The sequence below is a fragment of the Lolium rigidum genome, chromosome 1 (assembly GCF_022539505.1).
Source record: "Lolium rigidum isolate FL_2022 chromosome 1, APGP_CSIRO_Lrig_0.1, whole genome shotgun sequence".
Taxonomy (NCBI): Eukaryota; Viridiplantae; Streptophyta; class Magnoliopsida; order Poales; family Poaceae; genus Lolium; species Lolium rigidum.
In genome coordinates this window covers 166,046,520-166,058,341 of record NC_061508.1, presented here as the reverse complement: position 1 = coordinate 166,058,341, position 11,822 = coordinate 166,046,520, and the positions used below count along the sequence as shown (strand labels likewise).

The 11,822-nt window shown below is 45.7% G+C and overlaps 1 protein-coding gene across 1 annotated transcript; it reads right to left on the bottom strand.

Moving 5' to 3' along the window:
* Positions 1–2,098: 2,098 nt before the first annotated feature.
* Positions 2,099–2,973, bottom strand: LOC124682702 (heavy metal-associated isoprenylated plant protein 23-like). The gene is made up of 3 exons (XM_047217340.1): positions 2,931–2,973; positions 2,653–2,855; positions 2,099–2,560 (listed from the first exon to the last, which is right to left on the bottom strand). Exons 2-3 carry the CDS (start codon positions 2,816–2,818, stop codon positions 2,274–2,276), a joined length of 453 nt encoding a protein of 150 aa, XP_047073296.1. The 5' UTR covers positions 2,819–2,855; positions 2,931–2,973; the 3' UTR covers positions 2,099–2,273.
* Positions 2,974–11,822: the final 8,849 nt, after the last annotated feature.

The following is an 11,822-nucleotide window of genomic DNA, read 5'->3' as shown; positions in this document are numbered from 1 at the left end:
GAGCCGCAACAGGTTGTTCTTGTTTGCATGGTCCAAATCACCGGTTCGTCTTCGCTGCCATCGCCCGGGACATCATTGATAACGTCGCCATCGCCTTCGATCTACGCGTCTTCCACGCCATGGCGCGTACAGCGCCGCTATCGGTATGATCAACCGATAGCGAGCATGTCTCCGCCAAACACCTCCCCAAGCACGCGCCTACCACCGATTGAGCTACCGTTTGCCGCTGTGTCGCCCCTTCAGGCCACAGCGCCGCCGCCTTTGGTCCACGCTACTAGCATCTGACGTGCCTTCCAAGGCGTGTACATAGCTAGTGGCCTCCCGCCACTGCACTGACTTGCGCCCTTCATCACCGCGCCCTCGGGCGACGGCATCGCTGCACGCAGTCACCTTCATCGTTTCCCGCACACTGACATTCCAGGCTACTACCGTGCCGCCCCATCGACCCAGGTCTCCACCGTCAGCGCAAGGTCTACGTCACGCCGTTGGGTTCTTCCTCACCTACTCCGAGTACCGCCGCCGCACCTCCACAGGTAACCTGCATGACCACTTCGGGTCATCGCAGGCCTCACTGACTACCTCTACAGTCTAAGCATCCTGTATGGCCACACCTGGCCGCCGCTGGTTTTGCCGCCTTTCTAGTCTCCTTCCACCACGACCTCGTCGCGAGCGTCATCGTCTCGTCCCCGACTACTTCGTCTATTCCAACAACCGCGGACTGCATTGACACCTCTCCCACTTCACGGCTCTGCGACTCGCCACAATTCTGGAGGCCTCCTCTGCTGGCCCCCTTGAAACAGGCGCAAGGTTCATGATGGTCCCTTCCCTCACACGCCCGGTACTGGCAACACCGCTCGTACCTTTGTCCCCGACGCGCACCCGGGCCTAGCAAATTCGGATCGGCGCCTCGCCCTCCTCGGCTTCGACAACTTCTTCCTCGGCACCGCCTCATCTACGACTGCCTCAACCGCGTCACCTACTTCTACGCACATTCGGTTCTGGCAAACCCGGAGTATGTCGTCGTCCCTGATGTGCGCCTGGTTTTGGCAAAACTAGGGCAGCACCTTGTCTCCGACGGCTTCGACTGCATCGACCTTGGCATCGACACCCTCTTCGACGACTGCCTCGACGCGTCTCCATCACTCTCCTCGCGCACTATGCGCATGCGGCTTCATGTGCGGCTACCTCGACACTGGCACCCGACTATGACATCGACCACGACATTGCCCCGTGCTGCTATCTCGACAAAGGTTGTCGCACCTACGCTCTCGACTACCTCGACATCGGCACGAAGGGCTATCATCTCGCATGAGTACCTCGGCTTCCTATAGAGCATCCGCGACGCGACATTGTCCACGATGCTCCTGCTACGACTACGGGGGATTATGTCAGCCCGTTGGTTCCTACCTTCGGTTTCTCTCCAGTCTAACCTGCGACGCTTCCATTATTCACGTCACTACCGCTACGACTGCGGGGGGTATTAGAGATATATTTGGTATATGTATATTAGGTTGTATAAGTTTTGTAATCTCAACCTACCTTATCTCTAGGAGAATCTTCTTGGTCTCCAAATTTGTACCACTATATATATTGGTCCGAATGGCTCAATACAACATCCACCATATTCCGCCAATCTCTCTCCATTGTTCTACAAAATAGATGACATCTGCCAGGAATACTCTGGGCGACCACGTCACCGTCGGAACAATCCTTCTTCCCTTCATATTAGGTTACACACACAAAATAATTATGTACACCAACACAACCCTTCTTCACTTAATATTTGGTCTGCCACAGCCGCATGCAAGCGCTGTCAATTACCCTATACTTAACTTACACTAACAGATTGCGGTGCTGGTCCATGATCGTTTTCCACACGAACACGGTACAAGAAAAATGCTTTCCGTCATGTACTGTGTGGGCAAACGGTGTCCTGGTTCATGAAAGGCTCTGCGATTGTGGGCCCAGGCACTGTTTAGAAAGCAGCATACTAACTGAATACACTACAGAATACACGGGGTGGGGGCGATCACGAGGAACTTTGTCGGTCTAGATAATATGACCATCTGGTCCTGGGAGCCGAAACAGATTTCCGTTATTAAGACTGGTTCTAAATATGATTTCTTATTAGATCCTCAAAAATTGTGGAAATGAACTGGACCCGCTTAATTAATTTCCAGCAACCCAGTGCGTGCGCGTAAAAAGAATACTATCACGAGAGCGGTAGTAGAACCGAGGCAGCTCAAATTAGTACTGCCGTAGGGAAGGCGTTGCTACATGACGGAGCAGGCGTTTGGGTTGTCGTCGCTGAAGAGCGTGGCGAGGCGCTCCTCCTGTCCGGCGGTGACCGGCATGACGGCGTCGACCTTGCGCACGTGCCCTGCTGGAGCCCTCTTGTCGTACGCCGGCGGCGCCATGTAGGGGTTGGTGTAGGGCACGTACGGCCACAGCTCCGCCCGCTTCCCCGTCGACTGAGCCCGCCGCAGCACCCGCTGCGGCTCCACGAACCCCTTCACCGTCACCTTCTGCTGCTTCCGGTTGATCTCCACCGACTGAGCACCTGCATAAATGCGCATACGACCATCCCATTAACCATGACGAAGCAGGCAGCAGACCTTAATTTCATGGCTGAGCTCAAATTAAGTGACGCACCTTTCATGGTCGCGAGGGCGTTGCGGACCTTGAGCTCGCAGCCGTCGCAGTCCATCCGCACCTTGAGCTCCACCGTGTTGAACTGCCTCCTCTTCTTGTTGTGCCGCCTCAGGCTGTTGCCAGGTCCCAGCAGTACATCAGACAGGAAGCGCAGGGTGCCTCCCATGGCACTCACCTCGCTCGATCACCACGTACAGTACGTCCTGCCCCCAAAGCAAATTGTTTTATGTTATGGAGATCGAGAGAACACACGAGGGAGACCGCAAGGAGATGCTTACTTAATTGGGTGCCTTATATAACTAGCTAAAGCTTGCACAATATATATGCACGTTGACAACGAAGACGGGGATTTATACAGCTATATTTGGTTGTTGGCAAGAAGCTTTCTTTCCCAAGATGCCTTATTCGGTTATTCCTTCCAACCTCTGGCTTTCCTCATGCATGTGAGGACAGCTATATGCTCTTGTACATAGATCAGCTTTTCATTCGATTCAAACCCTTCTTACATGTATGATGTATCTTTGGGGCTTTCGGAATTAGAGTTCCAGCTCCCGAATTGATAAAGGGATGAAACATCGTTGTTTAATAAGGAATTGTATTTCTCGTTGATAAGGTATCGACTTGTCAATTTCTACAAGTTGTAGACTAGGGTTTCGTGGAAAATAGAGGGCAAGTAGATCTCGAAGGTGCTAGAAAACTAGGGCTGTGTTAACAATAAAATCAATGCTTTCTTTCTCCCTCGACTCCCCCTTATATAGGAGGCGGAGTCGAGGGTTTCGTGATGTACAAGTTACAAACAACGGGAGACTCTTTGAGTTCGTCCCGTATAGTTACAAGTCTTTATTCCTAATATATCTTTATCTTCCATATCGACACCTTATGGGGCTTTCGGGCTTTATATTCTTCGAGTCATGACCCTTCAGTAAACCTCGGGTACCTTCTTCGGCAGGCCCATTGGGTATGCCTATGTCACTCGTGCTAGATCATATCTTCCCCGTTGTTAAGCTAGCGAAAAGCCATATGACTTGGCTAAATTCCTTACTTACTTAGGATTTTCTTTTTTTGCAAAGTAAGCATATGTATATGGATTCAGGCAAATGGATACACTACATGAAATAGTCAAGGTGTCGATGGTCAAAACATGTGCCAACGGCTTTTTATGGGGTCCGTCGGCACAGGTCCTGAATAGGGCAGGCCGCAAAGACGGCCATCGGCACAGGAAAGTTTGTGCAAAAGACCGTCGGCACAGGCTTGCTCTAGCCGTCGGCACATGGGTCTCCGCCATGACGGTGAGGCGACGTCGTGATTTGTTCCGTCCACGTACACCCCCACCCACCCCCCTCTTGGATTAAAAATTAAAAATAATAAAATCCTTTGAGATTCATGTATGCTACGCAACCTACTATTAGGGGAAATTAACAAATTCGAATTTTGAATTTTTTACAAAAAAGTTTAAGTCTCGGTAAAATGGCATTATCTTTTGCGAAAACAACGTATACCATATTAAAATGATCGTCCCAAAAGTTACATCCGATTTCAATGGCCTTCGGCTGCTTGCTATTTATTAAGGTTGTCGAAATTTCAAAGGGAAATATGAAAGCAGGAAGATTTTTATTTTTGCCAAAAATTATTTATTTTATATTTTTAAAAAATAATAATTTATTCTGCATAAATATTATTATTAGTGTCTCATTTATGTTTATTGAAATAATTTTTTAAATTCAAAATAATAAAGTGTTGTGATATCACGGTCTAATGGTTAATACAATTGATACGATAGTATTATCAATAAGGTTTCTTTTTTTCATGGAAGCTGAACTGGAAGGAACAGAGAAGTTAAGCATGCTAGTGCTGGAGTAGTGTGAGGGTGGGTGACTAATTGGAAAGTTTGAACATGAGTGTAATTTGACCTAAGATTAATTGTAGTTAGAGTTAAAATGATCCATGTGAGAGACTAAAAAAATTGAAGTTTTTTTTTAAAAAAATCAAGCCAGAATTACCAAACGGCCGTTAGCTCTATGCCAACGGCAAATGGGCCTATGTCGATGCCATATTGTGCCGACACCTATACTGACGGCCAAATTAGCCTATGCTGACGGCTTCTGGCTATCGGCACTTTGATTGATTCCCGTAGTGGTATGCTTCAAGTTTCATGTCCGAGAGCTGATGGGATTCGTATGATAGAAAACTAAAAATTTCCTACCGCAAGAACGAATAACAAGCCAAGATCTAATCTAGTAGATGGTAGCAACGAGATGTATTTGAGACTAACCCTCGAAGATTCCAAAGCCTACGAGATTAGATCTCGTGGTTGATGTAGTCGATCACTTGCCGCTTTCAAAAGCGCGTAGAAGATCTTGACGGTGCCACAGTCGGGCAGCACCTTCGTACTCGGTCACACGTACGGTGTTGATCACGACGTCCTTCTTCCCATTCCAGCGGGCAGCGGATGTAGTAGATCCTCCTCGGAATCCCGCCAGCACGACGGCGTGGTGACGGTGGTGGTGGAGATCTCCGGCAGGGCTTCGCCGTAAGCGCTGCGGGAGAAGAAGGAGGAGGGAGTAGCTAGGGTTTGGGAGAGAGGGGGTTGGGGCGCCGGCCAGGGAGCCCCTTGGTGGTGCGGCCAAGTGTAGCCAGCCCTCTCCCTCTCACTCTCTTTATATAGGTGGAACCCCCAAGGGTCTGCCCAAAATCCGAATAAGAGTCCAACTCAAAAACTTCCATATGGGTGAAACCTAGGGGAAGTGGGATTGCTCCCTTTCCTTCCCCTATGGCCGGCCATGGAGTGTGGTGACCCGGCATACCACTGCATGGTGTAGTATGCAAGTCTGATATAACACCAATGAAACACCGTTCCACTAGTATTATATCGCTCAGAGTGGTACAACAGAAACATATGCGGGTCCAAGGCATGTCTATAGAATTACAACATTGACTCTGTTACATAAGATCCTCACAGCCTCCTACTTTACAATGAGGGAAAACTGCAAATAAACTCCAGAAGAACTACTCGTAGTCTAATCCTATCACGAACTCTATTTGTAGAGTATTTGACTAGCTATAGGGCTATGAATAGATTCTAGCTAAATAGGAGCTAGGTTTAGGAAGCTAGTTCCCTTCTATGGCTAATCTATGTTTTCTCCTCGTTGGATGTGATATCCGACTCCATCGACGGGGTCCTCGTCTCTTGAAGTAGTTGTTGACTCCTCGGCCTTTGAGTTGCACCGTAGATCCTCCTTCGATGCCTCCATACCTAAGCGGGGATTTAAGAGTGGGATGAGTACGAGCGTACTCAACAAGTTCATTATAGGAAAGAGGTGTTTAATGCACTAGCTACGGCATTAGACCAGAAAGTCTAATACCAATGCAGGTTTTCATAACCATTTCTTAAAAAAGGTTGCTTTTATTCAGAAGAACTATGTCCGTCAGCCTTCACCGGTTTACTAGAACTTCATGGAGCTCCTTTCCGGCCGCGTTCGCAGTTCCATATCCCGGAACAGGGAGTGACAGGTCACGGTTCTTTACACTCTGCGAGAGGTGTGTTGCTTTACCCATAAGAGATCTTAACCTTGATGCCAACCGAGTCTATAGTTCTCGTCCACACTTCCTTTGGTGTGAGGCCCGGTATAAGGTCATAGCCAATCATATTCCTCCGCTACCTCATACACCCACCCGTTGATGCAAACTCCGACCCCGGGTCCTCGCCGGTGCTCTTATACCAATTAAGGACGGCCCCGACCACGACAACGAGTTCAGGTCTCTACCATGAACTCCTTCGCCGGCAGCTGCAACCCATCATAGACCGCAATTACCGTGGGGACTTCATCGGGACCCCCACCCTACCACTTGTCCTCTCTTGGATCAAGGGTACCACTTGTCCTCTCTTGGATCAAGGGTCTACGGTAAAGCGCATCCGTTGATGTACAAGAGGTGGAAATACAATTGACTATTCCGTCCCACTCCGGATCTTATGGTTAACACGGGTATTACGGCACAAGAATCATCGGCGATATTTGTTGTTTAATCCTAGATGGATATAAACCCTTGCAATGGAACCTCCACCATATCAACACAATCCATGGTTCCATTTCCCACCACATAGTCATATTCATAGTTATGAAAGTAGTGGTTTTGGTTTTTATGCAATACTGATAACCATAGTACTTTGCAAGTAATTTGATAGAAATACTCAAATGACATGAGCAAGTGATGAACTTGCCTTTCTTGACTGTACGATTATGCAGTCAAAGTCTTCGATACGTAATAACTCCAAATTCTGAAATAGCATCATCGTCCGGTAAGGACAATGTTTAAAGAACTGGCAAGATGCTATAATGCATAAGAATGAGATGCAATCGCTCTAAGCGTGACCTAACCCCGATGATTTAGGATCAGTGAGTTGTAATGATTGGTTTAGGGTGTGTTGCACTTTTAGAGTGATTCACATACAAGGTTCTTATTCAGGTGTGATTTACTTGGTATTATAAACAGGTAGATAATAAAGCATAATATTCAATTGAGCACACAAAGAATGATGATTGGCATAATGTTAACAAGTAAGGAACAGTGGTCAGTTTTAGTACTATATGGCATGGTTAATGATTGATTATCCTATACTTTAAAAGAATAACTTTTGAAGAACATGTCCTTTAATGAAGAACAAGTATAATAATTAGGTTTGTGGGTTCTAGGGTTTACTATGGTTTTCAACTAGTTTCTAGGGTCAGTATTAGATGGATCCCAACCATGTTGGTTTCATCAATAGCTAGAGCTTGTGGGTTTGAGTTGAGCCTAAGCATCTTGAGCAATTTATTATAAATAATTGTTATCAAGGTTGGTATACCTTGCTGGTGATAGCTGGTTATTGGCTATAGGTCCTATTAGGCAGAATTGATGATGATTCCTTATTTTCTTCAAAAGAATAACTTTTGAAGAACATACTTCTTAAGTAATAAGAAGTATTACAATTAAGGTTGAGGTTTCCTAGGGTTTACATTTGAATTCACTAAGTAAGGAATGGTTGGTTCCTAAATAGGATGATTCATAATTATCTAATACTAGTAGGGTTTAGCGGAACAGGTTTATGTAGTGCAAAAATAGTAGGTATGGTTGCCATTAGGGTTCATTACCCTGGTGTGATACTAAATAGGGAAAATTTGCTATAGGACATCGTTATTTTCTGGCGTTTGCCAAAACACACTACTCGATTGTGTCTTTGCCAGGTACCATTACAATTTCGTGGCAAATTTGCCAGAACACACCACCTAGCCGAAAACGGAAAGTTTTACACTTTTACCTGGGATGACTGGTTTTGAAGACAAAATGCATAACTTTCCGTTTTCGGTCAGGTGGTGTGTTCTGGCAAAGACACAATCGAGCAGTGTGTTTTGGCAAACGCCAGAAAATAACGGTGTCCTGTAGCAAATTTTCCCTACTAAATATGGTTAGATAAGGGTGATGGCTTTGGTAATAGGAACTAGGGTTTACACTTGGTTGAACTTACTTGATTGACTGGATTATATTTAGTATGAACACTTAAACTACCAATTTATTAGTTCTATGGCTTCTATTATTTTATGGAAACAAGAACAAGTACTTAGTTGCTAATTATGGCTCTATAAGTCAAAGGAATTTAACATGATCATACTTTATCATCCTAAGGTTTTAGGGTTAGAAGTAAATTAGATTTCACATAAGATCATAGAGTTAGGGTTTTAAATAGGATTTAGGGTTTATGATTCTCAGGAAATTATGAAGTTATGATTTCATAATGGAACTAAGTTTTTCCTATTTGTGATATAATTCCTAAAACAATAATTGGCAATAGAGTTAAAGTTATTAATTACTTGGAAATAAGTTAATAATGGTCTTACCATTTTGTTATTATTATTTTAGCTTTAGGAAGTTATTTTACTCTATAATATTTTGACTAATAAAAAGAAAAATTGGACTAAATGGCTATTTGGGCTGAGCCCAACTGGTCCAACCAGACCAGGCCCAACTGGCTTGGTCGGCCTGCCCTAGGTCGGGTCAAGAACCAGACCCGACCAACTCCTCGCGTCCACTCCTCTCCTTTCTCTCGTTCTTCCTCACACACGCGAACCCCGAGCTCTCCATGGCCTGGCCGCGCCGCCGCTCTCTCCTGGCCGCCTCCGGCCCTCTCCACCGCCGGCGTGATGGGGCTTTGCTCCGCCATGCTGCTCTCTACCGCCTCCTCCTGGTCGATTTGATCCTCAAGGTCTTAATCAGCCGCCCCCAACCAGAGAACCCTAGATGCTCCCCGGCGCCGCTCCGGCCGATGTTGGCCGCATCCGACGCCGCTGCTCGCTGGAGCTGTTCCACCACCAGCTCGCCCTTCTCCTCCATCAAATTCCCCTCGCCGAAACACCCTTTACACCGAGGTTTGCGCCCCTCAGACAAACCCTAACCGCCTCCTATTCCGGCAGTCACCGGCTGATTCCGGCGCCATCTCTCACTGGCGTGTCGCCACCACGGTATCCACCACCGGCGCCTGCTGCTTCGACGCCGCCCGACGCTCGCGCGTGGCCCTGCCCTCGGCCGAGCCTAACAGCTGGCTGTGGTTGTCCTCCATCGCTCCCCCACCTGCACCTCATGTACGAGCCCCTTCTACTGCCCTTTCTGGCGCTAGTTGGACGGCAGCTGTGGCTGCAACCCTGGCGCCCTTCCTGGCTCGACATGGTCTGCACCGAGTGTCCGTTGTGGTGCGTTATGGCTGCTGCTTCTGTGATGTCTGATGAACTGGTGGTGATTCGCTGCTCGGGTTTGACGTGGTGGGTGTACTTGGTGGTGTTCGTGTTGGGGTGTCTGCTCGTGATGTCTACCTTAGCGGTGAATTGGTGCTGCGGCGTCTACTTTATCCTCGACGCCGGTGGGATGGCGTCTCACGACTGCAACCCCGGTGTCCTCACCTCTCTGCAGCCTCTACTACTATGCTACTATGTGAGTTAAACCGCCTCACTCTCCTACTATATGTGTCTGATATGTGATATTGAGATGCTCCTGTTTGGATGATGAATTCATCCAAGCATCTATGTTGATGTTGGCTTGGCTAGATAACTCTACTGCAATTTATATATACCAATCAGTGTGGTGCTTTAATTTGGATGATATTCTCATCCATGACATATGTGGTTGATTTGCTAATTAGAGAGTCCAATTATGTCTCTGTTTACCTCATCGATGAGTTGAGATATTCCAAGATACAAGAACTGATGTTTATAGCCATATTATTTACTTGATGTGTCCTTGTGGGCTAGTGTGCTGATTCAAGATGGCTTAAATTAAATGACTGCTAGCCATCTATATTATGCTACTGTAAAACTATTTGTGGTTTATGTGAGCTGGTTACCTGCTAGTGGCTTTGCTACTGCTAGGGGACTACTTGGTTGTGTCTGTATGCTACTTGGTTGGCCTGAGATTATTTCCTGGACCCCAAGTTGATGCATGTAGTATGTTGATTAAGCGCTGATGGCTTTACTGGTTTGCTTACGATGATGACTAAAGCATATGCATATATGATTCTGGTCAAAATTGTGTTGTAGTGCACAAGGTGATGCTTCTGTAGATTCTTGAATATGATCTGGTTGCTGATTAGTAGCCAAGAGATGATTTTTCCAATTGTTGGATTTTACAGTTGGATCTTGATGTCCCCTATTTCTAGATATAAACTGATAAGGACAGATCTTGCTTGAGTTTTGTAGTCTTGCCAATGATGCAAAGACTGAGGCCTATATTGGAGAAGAACAGATACTATGACTTGATTTTTAATTCTCTGTGATGACTTAGCATAGCACCACTATGCAAGACTGAGAGAAATAGCTCCTTCTAATCCTCCTAGGTGAAAACCTGGTTGAAGGGTAGATGGATCTGCTGGTTTGGGTGTTTTCTCTAGATTTCCTCACATGTGATTATGCAAATCTAAGAACAGATGTATGCTCAAGCCTATGAGTTTCTACCTGTTGTCCTTGGTAGCTTGGTCTCTGGAATACTGAAATACTTTCCTTCTTGTGGTTAGCCTGCTCCTCCCAGCTTCTGTTATACCCTTATGATCTTGATACTATTTTCCTGGTTTATTACCTGAGGATGATCTGGTGGTCTAGATGAAGAACATATGTTGTTCTTGGTTGGTCGATGGGGATGAGAGAAATGAGGTGCTTGGGCAGCTGTGTGCTGTAAGCACAGGCACTAAATACTCTGCCCCTATGCTCTCTGTGGTCGACAGCACACACATGCAACTTTGTGTGTGTGCTGCTTGCTTGCCTACTGCGTCTCCTGGGTAGATGCATCTCCCCCTGGGATAGGCATTGCTGAGAAAATATCTACCCCTTCCATTTCTCTTTATTTTTAACATAGCCACTTGGCATTACTTCTCTGTTGGGTTTTTCTTTGGTTGTTTTGCAGGTACAAGACAAAAGAAGAATAGAAGATATTTAGATAGGATTAGCTTAGTTTTCCTTTCTGTATTTTATTCTTGTAATATTTGTAAGTTGTATTAATATTGGATATTGTAATGACTTTGTAAATATGTATTCAATTAATAAAATGTAATTTCCCTATTCTTAATTCAACATTGTTTGAATTATAATTGGAAAGTTATAATCTGAATTCAAATTTGAATTCAAATACTTATTTGAATTTCTTTTATATTTTATTGTATATGATTGTTTGGAACCCAAATTCCAATTATTGTTTGCATAGTTGTCATTTATATTTCAGTCAAGTTTCACTTGCCTTTCTCACAACTTCTGAAATCAACAAAGGTTATGTCAATGTTTATCGCACTCGAGTCGCTGACCTTAGTCAATTCCCATCAACACAAGCGAAACCTTGATCTCTTTGTGTTTTATATAAAAGCGCAAAAATTCCCCGGATTTTCTATGCATGAATGCAATGCACACATCTGTTTCCTCTCTTTTTGTAACCCCCAATCCTGGGATATTACAGTGGAGTCCACCATGGACTCCACCTTCCCCTTTGGTTGGCCAGCTAGGGTTGGTGGAGTCCATCCGGGACTCCACCTTCCATGGTGATTTCTTCTGGAAGGTTCTAGAACATTCTAGCGCCTTCCATAAATGCACCGGATCATTTCCAAACTTGGAAAGTGACTTCCTATATATGAATCTTATTCTCCGGACCATTCCGGAACTCCT